The sequence below is a fragment of the Sus scrofa genome, chromosome 8 (genome assembly GCF_000003025.6).
Source record: "Sus scrofa isolate TJ Tabasco breed Duroc chromosome 8, Sscrofa11.1, whole genome shotgun sequence".
Lineage (NCBI taxonomy): Eukaryota > Metazoa > Chordata > Mammalia > Artiodactyla > Suidae > Sus > Sus scrofa.
In genome coordinates, this window is record NC_010450.4 from 12,750,924 (window position 1) to 12,765,167 (window position 14,244).

The 14,244-nt window shown below is 38.7% G+C and overlaps 2 protein-coding genes across 3 annotated transcripts in view; one reads left to right on the forward strand and one right to left on the reverse strand.

Moving 5' to 3' along the window:
• DCAF16 (DDB1 and CUL4 associated factor 16) lies at window positions 276–12,854 on the reverse strand. The gene is given in 2 exon segments (XM_013978553.2): window positions 276–1,675; window positions 12,662–12,854. A coding segment is annotated over 1 exon segment (723 nt). The 5' UTR covers window positions 1,113–1,675; window positions 12,662–12,854; the 3' UTR covers window positions 276–389.
• Window positions 8,302–14,244, forward strand: part of NCAPG (non-SMC condensin I complex subunit G) — a 47,940-nt gene continuing 41,997 nt past the window's right edge. Inside the window, exons 1-2 of one of the 2 annotated variants that reach the window (XM_021101058.1) lie at window positions 8,302–9,010; window positions 12,362–13,397. In XM_021101058.1, coding sequence (XP_020956717.1) covers window positions 13,287–13,397 — 111 coding nt within the window. In that variant the 5' untranslated portion in view covers window positions 8,302–9,010; window positions 12,362–13,286. The remainder of the gene's footprint in view (window positions 9,011–12,361; window positions 13,398–14,244) is intronic. The other variant, XM_005666548.3, reaches the window with a different exon arrangement.

Here is a 14,244-nt window from a genome sequence, read left to right on the forward strand (position 1 = left end):
AAGGCGTAGCTTGGTTGAGAAGACATTTGTTTCTCAACTGGCAACCCAAGAGATATGAGGAGGAATGATGTATCTTTATTTTTTTTTTATTTTTTTATTTTTTTTGTCTTTTTGTTGTTGTTGTTGTTGTTGTTGCTATTTCTTGGGCCACTCCCGCGGCATATGGAGGTTCCCAGGCTAGGGGTTGAATCGGAGCTGTAGCCACCGGCCTAAGCCAGAGCCACAGCAACGTGGGATCCGAGCCGCGTCTGCAACCTACACCACAGCTCAGGGCAACGCCGGATCGTTAACCCACTGAGCAAGGGCAAGGACCGAACCCGCAACCTCATGGTTCCTAGTCGGATTCGTTAACCACTGCGCCACGACGGGAACTCCGGAATGATGTATCTTTATAGGGATGCAGTTAGGAGTTTATTAACTGCTTTTTGGAAGTCAGTGTAGGAGTAGGTAGTGTTGATGTGTTTGGTGCGGGTTGTTTCCTTAACTGTTTTAGTTAACCAGCCACAGCAACAACCAGAAACACACGAATTAGGAATTTGTCTTAGGTATTCAGGTATGAGAGTGGCTCTACTCAAAGTTTGGCTTAACTGCTTGGTGGCAAGTTGAAGTGCTCCATTTAAAGTGGCATGATCTCTAGAAAGCCAGCTGGGATTCATAAGGGGCTTCTGAAAAGGTGGGACGCCCCAAGAAGCCAGAGGAGGCCATTCGGAAATTGGTTCCAGTTTGGGTACACAATGGGAACAATGGGAGAGTCTTAGACCTATCCCTCGAAGTATATGGACTGGTGTGCTAGCATCCAAGAGTTTAGCATGTTATAACCAGGAATTACGATTTAAAGGTTTCCAAGTTGTAGAATATTTTAAAAGGCACTTAACCTGCCAGGCAAGACTCTCCAGAGGTGTTAGGCAGGACACCACAGGGTCCTCTTCTTCAGAGGAATCCCTCTCTTCTCCAGAACTCTCATTTAGGTAGTTAGCGTTTTCTTCTTCCTCACTTTCTGATTCTGATAATGGGTCAGGAGAGGGATTTCTAGGACCCATTAGAAGAGAACAACAGTATAGAAAAAAGGAACCAGAAGAAGGAAACAATCCAGGCCAGCAAAACACTAACATTGGCCAATAGAAGCAAAAGATGAAAAAATCCCTTCAGTAAGATTCATTTGTCTGTTTCTCAGTCCATTACACACACACACTATGCCTCTGGCTTGCAATAATGTGCAGTTCTTCAAGATTATGTTGTATATTCTTCATTTACAAAGAAGACAGTTCAGTTCTCAGGACCAGTTCAGGGTGTAAGAGTTAGTTACTCACCAGTGGTACGGGTCAGTCTCTCCTTCAAATCCTGGCTACCCAAGAAGAGAAAGGGCTCTCATCTAGGCAAGCTGATTTCTTGGCAGGGTCTCAATTGGTTGTGATATTAAGAAGAGACACTTTGTGTACTCTTTTGTTGGCAGGGATATTATATTTATTTGGTAACAAAAAGAAATTCAGTGGTCACCTCCTTTGTCTGCTGGTGCAGCAACTTTTATGCAGGGGGATGGTGAGATGAGTTGCCAAGGATCTGTCTGGAGTACATGGATCTGATGTTTTCCATTGATGGTGCAAGTGCCCTTGGAAACTGGTGACTTAGTTGTTGGATTATCTGGAAAAGTAGCCTTAACCTGTGAATGAGAAGACTAGAAACATGATATTAAAGTCTGAATGCACTGGGTAACGTTATTATCCATCTAACTTCATAGAGTATCTAAGCACATTAATGCTGAGCAAGAAGCCTTATTGGTTTTCCTGTTTCTAGCGCACAGTCTTAGGCAGAATTTCATACTGGGAATGGCTCCTGACATGACAAAATTGAGGAGAGCCTGAGGCCACACTAATACTTAACTGGCACATATTTGGGCCAGTTTGTTTATTCTGCACTTCTAGCCTAGAAAATTTGTTCTGCAGCAAAAGCAGATCTCTTATGCTCCCAACTCCAAACAGTGAGCTACGAAAGGTATCTTTATGTCTTTAGAGGTGCCTGTTGAGATTTTAGTTTTAGGGAAACTGTCCCAGTTCTAGAGCTGCTAGATGTTAGACCTCTTGCTGGGACTCCAGAGATTGTGGTCCGATGACCATACTTTATAGATATGAGAGAAGATGGAGGTATAAACCTTAAGTAGCAGGAATTACAATGAATGTAAACAGCTTAAATTCACAACTAAAAGCAGACACTTAGAATGTATTAACACAACAAAAAAAGATTCAACAATATGCTAACAAAAGACAATTTAAAGCAAAAGGACACGGTTAAAAATAAAAAGATGTAAAAAGATATATCAGATAACTGCGGACCAGCATAAAGCTGGAATAGTAATCTTTACATCTTAAGATTTCAGGCCAAAAAATATAAGGGATGAAAATGGATGATAATACTGGCAAAAGGAAAAGAATAAAAGTGAAACACTCATCATAAACATCTATGAACCTAAAAGCACATCCTCAACATTTTTCAAATAACAACTAATAGAACTGAGGGGGGACTACAAGCAGGGATATAAGCATCCTGAAAAAGTTAAAATATTAATATACTTTAGGTATTATATTATTTAAGTATACAAAACTCTATACCAAACAGAATATACTTGAGTACACACATATACACACAAATACTTTATGCATTAGGGTGTATGTATAACTAGATTCCAAAGGGTCAATTTTATTTAGATTAAATTCTCTGAGCAAAATGCAAAAAAAGTAGATATTAAAGGTTAGTTAAAAGTAATCCTACGATAGGAAACTAAATGACTCATGGATTAATAAAATGGAAATCATGAAAGACATTAAATATAAAACTGAATAATAATATAACCCTACAAGGCAAAATTTGTGGGGCATGGCCAAACCAGTTTCTAGAAGAAATTTATAGCTTTGAATACACTGATGTGGAAACAAAGAAGTTTAAATACCTACAAGTTAAGCATTTAATTCAGATAATGGAAAAGAGCATCAGCAAAATAAGAGAAAGGAAATAATAAAGGCAGAAATTAAATAGCATAAAATAGAGTGATAGAGACAAAACTGAAAGACAGTTTTCCAAAAATATGAATAAGTAGAACAAAACTGGTGAGACTTATCAAGAAAGAGATTTGGAGTTCCCGTCATGGCACAGAGGAAATGAATCTGACCAGGAACCATGAGGTTTCGGGTTCAATCCCTGGCCTTGCTCAGTGGGTTACGGATCCAGTGTTGCTGTGAGCTGTGGTGTACATTGCAGACTGGCTCAGATCTGTGGCTGTGGTGTAGGCCAGCAGCTACCGCTCCGATTAGACCCTTAGCCTGGGAACTTTCATATGCCGTGGGTGCGGCCCTAAAAAGACAAAAAAAAAAAAAAAAAAAAAAGAAAGAAAGGGATTTAAGGAAAGGGATTCCCATTGTGGCTCAGGGGTTTATGAACCGGACAAGTATCCATGAGGACATGGGTTCAATCCCTGGCTACACTCAGTGGGTTAAGGATTTGGTGTTGCCTTGAGCTGTAGGTGTAGGTCACAGACGCAGCTCTGATCCTGCCTTGCTGTGGCTGTGGTGTAGAGTAGCAGCTAAAGCTTCAATTCGACCTCCTAGCCTGAGAACTTTCATATGTCGCAGGTGCGACCTTAAAAAGCAAAAGAAAAAAAAAAAGAAAAAGATTTTAAAATAGCCCAACTGATTAAAAATAAAAACATACTAAAATGTCAAAACCCAGATAAAATGGCTAAATTCTAGAAGAATATGAAATAATAAAATTCATGTAGGAATAGATAACTTGAATAAAACAGACCAGTATTAAAGAATCTGGAAAGGTGACAACCACCAATTAAAAATACCAGGGGCAAATGGTTTTAAAAGTGAGTTCCACTAATCTCCTAAGGAAATTAATACCTATTTTCCATAACTTGCTCCAGAAAAAAGAAAAAAGCATACACCTGGCTAGTTCCTTTTATGAGGATAATAAAATATTAACTCCAAATCTAGAGACAAAACAAGTAAGAAAGGTACAGGCTTAGTTTTCACTTGCAAAAACTTCAAATATTACCTCACTCAATGTATCAAAGAAAACAAGTGTATCAAAGTGTATCAAAGAAAACAAGAAAGTTATGATCATGTAGAGCTTATCACTGGAAAGCAAGAATATCTCAACTGCATAAAATTTATAAACATGTCACTACTGTAATAAAATTTTCAATTTTATTAACTGTGGATATTTAGATCTTGATCAACACTTATTTATGCTTTAAAAAATAAAGCACTCCTACCAAACTAGGAAGAGAAAGTTATTACTTTCTCAACATGGTAAAAAATTATCTACCAAAACTTTCAGCAAGTATTATCCTAAATGAGAGACTTTATATATATTCCCTTTAAAAATTAAATGATGATTGTGATGACTGATGTTGTGTAATAGTGTAACAAAGCCCTAATCAATGTTATTTACACAGAAGAGGTGTGAGAACTGGAAGAAAAGAGAAAAACTATTAATTTACAAATGATATGGTCATCTAATAGTTTTTAAAAACTTAATATAGAAAGAGCTAATAAAAGAGTTTAACAAAGTTCCTGGATCTGAGATTAACCAATGAATAGTCATTAATTTATTTATATAGTACTTACTATTTGTCAGGTACTATTCTAGGAATTGCACAAATGTTAACACATTTAAAATTCTCCTAACCATCCTATAAGATAAGTACTGTTATTATCCATACTTTATATAATGTATAAGCTACCTGTCTAAGGTCATATTATCTACTATATGATAGAATCAGGATTTGGCCCTAGGCATTCTTAACTTCTATACCAGCAATGTTAATCATAAAATGTTACATACATCATTTTCACAATAGGGAAGAAAACACACACACACACACACACACCAAACCTTTAAAGGATTTAAGAACTAATCAATAATATGTAAGACGTCTATGATGAAGACTGCAGCATTCTAATCACATGATTTAAAACAAACAGACATTCCATGCTCTTGGATAGAACAAATGAATATTACAAAGATAACTTTTTCAAAATTAATTTATACAATCCCAGCATCTTAAGAATAAAATTCTACATATAGCTAAACCAACTATTTAAGCAGAAAAGTAAAGGTTCTTGGCCTACAAGATATTAACACATATTATAGAAGCCACAGAAATTAAAACAAGGTGGAGTCAGGGTAAAAAAAAATAGTCTGATGGAACAAAGCTTGGAAATGGAGCCACATAAAATTTTGGGATGTAGTAAACAGTAAAGTTAGCACTCACATCAAGAGGGAGTGAATGCCTTTGGTACATAACATTGGTAAGACTGTCTCATTATATGAAGAAAAATAAAGCTGCATACCTATATAATGCCATATACAAAGGAAGACTCACGATTGATTAAAGGCCTAACTGAGAACTGTAAAACTCTGTATAGTTAATAGAATATAATGCAGGAGGGTATCTTTGTGACTTAGATCCAGAGAACTTCTTAAATAAAAAAACATAAAGCCCAAGACCAAAATATGATGAATTCAATCACATCAAAAATAAAGTTAACTATAAATCAACAGCAACAACAACAAAAGGCAGCAATTTCAATAAAGAAAGGGGGCGAAGGACAAAAATATCCACTTTAGAGAAGAGAAAATCCACAGGCTATAACTGTATGACAAGATATAGCACATTATTCTATCATTTTGGTAAAAATTAGAAAGCTGGACAATGCCACGTGTTAGCGAGGGGACTAAAGGATCTCCTTCAGGAACCAGCACTGCTGGTGGGATTATAGATTTGGGGAGCCTTTCCAAAGAGCAATGGGGCACCACGACTTAGCCAAAATAACTTCTTTGTCCATTTCATGATCCAGCAATTCTACTCTTGGGTATATATAGCAGAGAAATTCTCTGTAAGACCAACAGGTACTCTAAAGCTTCCTCTTTGATGGTAAAGAATTAGAAGCATTCTCGGTTTCCATCGCTGGAGGAGTGGATAGGGAACTTGTGGTTAAAGCACATTGTAAGTATACAGAGCATCAAGGATGGATTAAAGGCACCAGTCTAAATGATGAAACAAAACCCAAATAGCAACACCCCAATTATGCCATTCTGTAAGGATGATTTCCAAAACGAAAGTCGGTAAAACATTTCTAGTTTCAAATATACGAGGTCATAGGGTATGGTATTGTGTCAGTCATATTCCTCAAAAGAATATTTCTCTGGCTTCTTATTCTTCTATTTAATTCTGCTGTCAGCAGTACCTGGCATATATTAGCAGCTTTAAGCAAATTTTTTGAAAAAATTAATGAGAGAATGATGAAGGCCTGCTGTAATTACCTATTCAAGGATGTCTTGCTTTTATTCTAGGGATACAGAAATTTCCAGGTTATATTCAGGTGATTTGGCAATATGTTGTACAAAGGCAAATGAAACAACTTTTTCTTAAAAAAAAATCAACAAGGATAATGCTACTAAAGCAAGATAAAGGGAGCTGCTCATAATTGCATCTTTAAGAACATGAAATGCAAACACTTTCAAAAGTTTATATTACATAGTTCAATCTGAAAAGAGGAAATTTAAAATGTACCATAGGTATTTCACTGAGACAAGAGTTGTTAGCTTGTTTCTGTCCTCTTATATTTTTTACTATTTTCCTTTCAACCAGATTCTATTTCCAAGATTATTATAGGCTGCACTTCAGTTATTGTGTTACTCATAGCATTCTCTAAAAGGCTCACTCTACTTTTTTTTTTTAGTAGAAATGACAGTTTCTTTGAAAGCATACGTAAATTCTAGAGTGAACCCATCACTGTTGCTGCTTTACATTCCATGTGCATAATGTCCTCATATCAACAGTGAATTTATCATTTACTCTATATAGTCCCAAGTATAATTCACCTTGAATGATTTTTCTGTAACTTCAGAAATATCCTTGCCATATACATTTTTTAGTTTGCTTAGTTTAGTTGCTACCATTTGTTCTTTTTCTCCATAGCATTAAAAGAAAGTAAGTCAAGACACAGGTAATCCAAAGGCAGTGTGTAAGTTTAAGTTTAATATAGCATCTTTTTTTTTTACCAGTTTTATTGAGGTATGACTGACAAATTGCATATATTTAACATGTACAATGTAATATTTTGATATATGTATTCAGCGTGAAATGATTACCACAATCAGGCTAAGTAACGTATCTATCACTTCACACTTTATTTTGCATGTGATAACACTAGAGATCTACTCTCAACAAATTTTAAGTATACGTAATTATAAACTATAGTCACCATGATGCACATCGAGTCTCCAGAAAGTCTGTGCGCTTTGATAAACATCTCCCTTTTCCTCCACCCCCCAGCCACTGATAACTCCCATTCTACTATTACTATGAATTCACCTTTTAAGATTCCACATAGAAGTGGGATCATACAGTATTTGTCCTTGTGTTCGTTTTCCTTAGCAGAATGGCCTCCTGGTTGACCCGCGTTGTTGCAAATTGCAGGATTTCCTTATTTTTTAAGAGTTAATTGTGTGTGTATATAAATATCACATCTTCGTTATCCATTCATTCATTGACGGGTGCTTAGATTATTTCCATACTTTGACGACTGTGAATAATGCTGCAACAAATATGAGCAGATACATTTTTGAGATAGTGACTTTATTTCCTTTGAATATATACTTAGAAGTGAGATTTATATGACAGTTCTATTTTTACTTTTTTGAAGAACCGCCTATTATTTCCCGGCAATATGTTTAAAGATCCTCTTTCCTCTACATCCTCACCAACACTTGTTGTCTTCTGACTTTTTGTGAAGTCATCCTGATAGGTGTGAAGCAATGCCTTATTATGGTTTGATTTGCATTTCCCTGATGTCTGGTAATGTTGAACACCTTTTCATATACCTCTTGGCCATTCATATGTGTTCTTTGGAAGAACGTCTACTCAGATCCTTTGCTCTCTCTCTCTCTTAAGGGCCACACCTGCGGCATAGGGAAGTTCCCGGGCTAGAGGTTGAACTGAAGCTGCACCTGCCGGCCTATGCCATAGCCACAGCAACACCGGATCCGAGCTGCATCTGTGACCCACACTGCAGACTGTGGCGATGATGCATCCTTAACTACTGAGTGAGGCCAGGGATCCAACCCACATCCTCATAGAAACTAGTTGGGTTCTTAACCCACTGAGCCACTCCTTTTGCTCATTTTTTATTCTTTTTTTTTTTTTTTTTTTTGCTACTGAATTGAGTCCTTATATACTTTCTGATATTAAGCCCGTATGGGATATACGGTTTGCAAATATTTTCTCCCACTCCAAAGGCTGCCATTTTTGTAATCTAGTATCTTTTTTTTTTTTTTTTTTACTTCTCAAGATATAGTGCTGGGACAAACACGTTATTAATCTCTCCACCTCCAAAGCTAATCAAACATAGTTAGGCTGACCTCTGGTGGCCAGATATCTCATCCTTCAGTATCTGACGAAATGGTATGAAGGTACGTCTCATTTGTGGGGTGACAGCCAAATAAAATATGGTAAAGAAAATACTCCTGTTAGAAACTTCATCGTTAACCTGTTGGGAGACCATTGAAACTGCTGAACAATGCAGTCAACAAATTTGGCGCACGTGCAAAAGCACAACCATGAAGAGACAGTTTTATCATTACCTGCACCTGATTTTGCTCATTAACCTACGTCACCTTCCCTATAAAAGTCATGAGGGCTAAAGCCTACGTGCCTTTGTTCTGCGGAACAGAGTGCCTCCTGGTCCTCTACTTTTCTAAATGTGAGTCTTCTGTGCTTTGTCATGCCACGCCGTCCCTTTTCCAGGATCTCCTGTTGCCCTGCAGCGTTGTACCCGGCAGAGTGGCACCCAACATAGGGCTGGAAAAGAAGGTCTGCCACGAGTAGAGAAAAGAAAAATTAAAGTCTGCCAGCAGCGAAGAAATAAAGGAAGGTCTGCCCAGAGCAGGAAAAGGTGAAACTACAGACGGTGGAAACGGTAGCCTGGCACTCGATGGAGTCGCGACTGTGAGTGGCAAGTAGAAACTTTAAACCAGATAACAATGGGGAAGAATCAAGAAGCTAAACATTATATTCAGTTACTTAAATGTATGATAAGACAAGCAGGGGCCTGGGTAACAGAGTCTAAGAGGAATTTGTTATAAGCCGTGATCAAATATAACCCTTGGTTTCCAGGCAAGGGTACTGTGGACCCGGAAGTAGAGAATTTAAAGTGCACCCATCAGTCTGGGGCCTCTCTTTCCATTTCTGTTTTTTCCACATGGGGACTAGTAAGACACGTTTTAGAACGCTTGTGAGAGCACAAATTTGAATCCAATCTCTTGTAATTGTCAGGTTTTACACAAATGTACCTTATTCATGGCTAAAACTTCAGAATGAGAAACATCAGGTCTGTTTGGCTTGTTTGTGTTGTGCATGTAAAGAATTGCCAAAATTCATAAAAGAGCTCTACTTAATTGGCTTAAAGGAAATTAAGCACTTAGGTAAATTCTCAAAAAACAAAGTAAATGTTCACGTGAACTGCAAAAAATTCGGTATTTATTATTAGATGTTAATATTAAAGTTCTAATAGAGACATGTCTTTTAAGTCAACATTAAGTATAATACCTTATTGTACCTAGGTTTAATGGAGGAATGTAACCACATTTTATTATAAGAAAATCTGTCTTACAGCTTGTTATTTTGAATGGAAAGATAGGGGACAGAATAATATGGATACAAAAAGTGATAGAAGGTTTGTAGGAAGTGGACAATAAGAATTTTGTGCATGATTTGGGCTAAGGTTAAAATTTCAGTAAACCAATTTTAAAAGTAAACAAGTGCAAAACTGAAATTTGGATTCGGTCTCTATTAAAAGAAGGTTTTCTTGAGTCAGGGCTATGGGAAATCTAAGATGGCTGCTTGGTTCTTCCCAGCTCCCTGGCAATCCCAATAATGAAAAAGAAATGGTTAGAAAACGTGTTTTTCATGTGGAAGAATTTCTACAGCCCTAATTGGGCTATACTTGGTAAAAATGAGGGTAAAGAATGCTTTGATTCATACTCTAGTTTTGTGTATTGAGATTAGTGTTTGCTGTCTAAAATTCACCTCCCAAATAGTTCTTTGCTGCTATGTTACATACTATAAACTTTAACTGAATTATTAGGAAGAATAATCTAAGCTTATTTCAGAATTTGACTGCTGTAATCTGTCTCTGGGCGAATATCAGATGTCCCTTGATAACCAGGAAAATATATATACATTCTGGAAAAGGATCATTTAAAGGGTTGTCTTCAACCTAAAATAGTATCAGGAATTAAGTGCCATATGCACAAAGAAAGTGAAGAAAATTGACTCTTATAAAATTTCTCATTTAAGAAGGAACGCTACCTTAGACTGGTCTATACGTTGGACCAGTCTATAGAGAAAATTACTGACTTAAAAGCTCACCCTAAATAAAGAGCTCTAATAAGAAAAACACCAATGCTTGGACAAAAAAGACATCAGAAGTAGATCACTGTCTTAAGATTGCCACACCTGATTCGTATGGTGGTTTTATATCTGATTTACCCTGATTTTCTTATTGATGTTACTAGGTGGGATCCCCCACACCTGGTAGTTAATAAACTATTCCGACCCAGGCCATAAGTGTTTTCTTCTAATATTACTCAAGCTTAATTAGCAACAAATGAGACTTCAGCCAAGGGATATAACTTTTGCCAGGCTCTTATAAGTTTAAATCTAAAGGTTTCTTTATGTTGGGAACAATTAAACCATCTAGGAATAACCAGCCTAAGAAACACCAGGAAATTAGGCTGAATGGACAGTATATAATTTCCTTTAAAGAAAAGAAACAACTAAGCCAGCTGAACAGGGTGAAAGCGCTTGTAAATTTGTTTATGACTTTACTAATACCGCTATCTATATTTTTATTGCTATATTTTTATAAACGTTTCACAAAATTGCTATTTTCTACATTGCCAAATGTGTAACTAACTGCCCTGTAGCGCTGGATGCGGCATTAAACAAAGCAACAAAGGTAGCAGGCACCCAAAGCATCAAGACAGAGCAATTAAAAGCCACAAAAATAGAACAAACTAATATTTGGAGGTATTTTAGTTCACCAGGTGACTTCAGGTGAAAAACAAATGTAATACTCGGTGGTTCCCAAAGAATAGTTCTATGCTATCTAACTCTGTGGCCATTAGCCCCATGTGTCTATTGAGCATCTGAAATGTGGCTACCCAGTATCAAAGATTTGGCAGGGAAAAAAAAAAGTAAAATTGAGTATATGTTGAAATGATATTTTGGATATACTTAAATTTCCTTTCCAGGTTTCTTTCACCAGGGTTGTCTACGCATTTTACATTTTAGTTACAGCGAGATAATAAAACATTAGTATATTCCATGCATTCTTCAACTTCTATGCTTTTCCTCTATGCTTTTCTTCTACCTGATGAACCTAAAATATCCACCCCTCTTGCCTTTTCAGAAACTAGGCATTTCGATGCTTTTTAAATTATGGGCAACCCAATTGCTACTGTTATTTTACCTAGCATGTGAAAACCTACAACACTTCAGGAACTAGGATTATGAAGCAAGAGAATGAATTATGGCATATTCTTATGAGAGAATACTAGAGCAACCTCCCTGTACCTGTTTTTTTAAAAAGGAGAAAGTTACCTTACAGGGATTGTTTCTACTGATTAAATGAGGTAAAGTGCTTAGGATAGTGTCTGGTATATAAGGTGATGAAATAAAATTTTACAGGGATTGTTTCTACTGATTAAATGAGGTAAAGTGCTTAGGATAGTGTCTGGTATATAAGGTGATGAAATAAAATTTTTCTGTGCCTGTTTCGGCCTGCTCCCTCGTCTTGTGTATTTGCCACTAATCAGAAGATGACGTTCTTTCTTAATTGTAAAGCGTCACAATGACCCATGATCCACTAATCACAAGGTACCTGTACATCTGGATTGTGTCAACTTGTCAATAATACCTCATACATAACAGTGCTTACACAGCAGTTCTCAGAGCTTCCTGAAAGTCTCACAGGTGATAATCCTCAGGTTGGCTTAAATAAAATTTTCCATTTCTTTCCCAGGTAAACTATGGATTAACTTTTCCTCAACAAAGGATCCATAAAGTGTTAGTGATATGACAGTATCAATATGAATAAACCTCAAATAACAGATTTTAAAAAATGGCAAGTTGCATATACACCTTAGCACATGAACACATACTTATTACGAGATTTATTCGTCTTTTAATACATAAAAACAGCAAATTCAGGAAATCCATTATTGCTGGGGAGGGAAAGTAATTCAATAGGAAAAGGGTATGCCGGCGGATTTGTCTTTTTTTTTTTTTTTTTTTAAGCTGGCTGCGGGTACTGAGATATTGGTTTCTGCTGGATATAATTCCATTAAAAAACTAAAGGCTTAGTGCCTGCAGGAAGACACTCCAAAGGATTTTACCTTAACCGCTACTCTAAACCTTTTCTCCATTCTGTGGTCTCCTTTGTTGAAAACCTCCTTATGCACCTTAGAGCTTTCCAGGTCTACTCTATATACTCTATCTGAATTAACTGGTGCCTCTCTACGCAGTCGTTCCACAAGGCCGCCTCCGTTCGCAGACCCTCCAACCCACCGCTCGGGGCTTAAAAAGACAGTGGCCCACCTCCATCGGGAGACTTCGGAACGCCCTCAGCCGACCCAGGAATGAGCCCCTTCTCGGGAGAAGCCAGGCCGCTGCCCGGCACTCGAGCACGCCCTAGCTCTCCCTTCCTGACGGATCTCCGCACGAACCCTCCTCCCCTTCGGCGGGAGCAGGGATTCTTCCCCTCTGCAGACTCCCTCTTCTCACCCACGAAGGATCCTTTCTTCTTTCTCGCTTCAACCCTAGCCGTAAGACCCGTCTAGGCCTAGCGCCAAAAGCTCGATTCCAACAGTCTCATTGCCGCAGGGCTAGCCCTCCAGGTGGAAACCACTTCCGGGGGCGCCAACGCCCCCTTCTCTTAGGAACCCCGCTTCCCAATCAGAAAAAAGGGTTAAAAGACCCTAAGCGCATGCGCCCCAACGGCGGCTTGGAAGCCAGTGGATCCCGCTCTCGCCGCTCTACGCCATCTCGCGGTATTTCCTTCTCCCGCGGGAGTTATTTGAATGCTCTGGCGGTAACCACGCCCCCGGCTGTCCGCTGTTGAGACTGGAGGCTGAGGCGTCTTTGTGGAGACCTCCGCGGTGGTCAGTCGAACCGGCTGCGCCGAAACGCTGAACAGACTTCGTTCCTGCTGGGTCCCGGCGCCATGGGGGCGGAGAAGAGGCTGCTGCCGATTAAGGAGGCTTTCCAGCTGGCGCAGCAGCCGCACCAGAACCAGGCGAAGCTGGTGGTGGCGCTGAGCCGCACCTATGGCTCGGTAAGCGCGGCCCCGGGCCCTCCCTGCCCCTCCCCAGCCTTGTCTCTCCCAGGGGCTTCCCGCGACCCTCCCGACTACGCGCACCACGACTCCAACCTCCTTAACCTTTCCGACCCGGTTCGGATAGGTCTGGCCTTTTGCCTGAGGTCTCCCAGCCGCCTCCCTAGCGGCTTCCCGCGCGGACCGTTAATTGTCGGTTGGGGATGAATTTGGAGAAACATTTGTGCTCACTCGGGGGACCGGGCACCTAGTTGTAAGGTCGCGGAGTGGCCCTGAACTTGGCGGTTCAGCGGTGATTGCCCCTGGTCACCGACCTCGTCAAATTACTTTACCTCCCCCCACAGTTGAATTGAATCAACTCACTAATTAGCAAATTAATCATTAGGACGTGGCTCTTCCTAGTCCGGTGAATAACTTTGTTTCGTTTTGAAGGGAGCCTTGAGAAGAATAGGACAGTGAATTTCGCAAAATGAATTATTTTGAGGTCCAAGAAAAATTGTAAGTCAGGAAAATGGGGCTTGAGGATATAAGACTGTGGAAGTTAAATCGAAAGGAAACGCCTGTGTAATATTAAGGTTAAATATATAAATGTAAAAGCCGTTGTTTTTTGGATTGTTCAGGAGGAAGCAGATTTTTACTTAAACCGGTACCAAGGCATCGTATTGAGGATTCCAGGATATTGACAGCAAAAAAAAAAAAAAAAAAAAAATCAGAGGAATCCTTTCACTATCAAAATTCCCGTTTGTTTTCTCCCTGGGAGAAATTTCTCTAGAAAGAAACTGTACAAATTTATTTTCCCTTTGATGGTTTGGATAATTGAGAGATTACTAAATTTATTTTGTTGGAG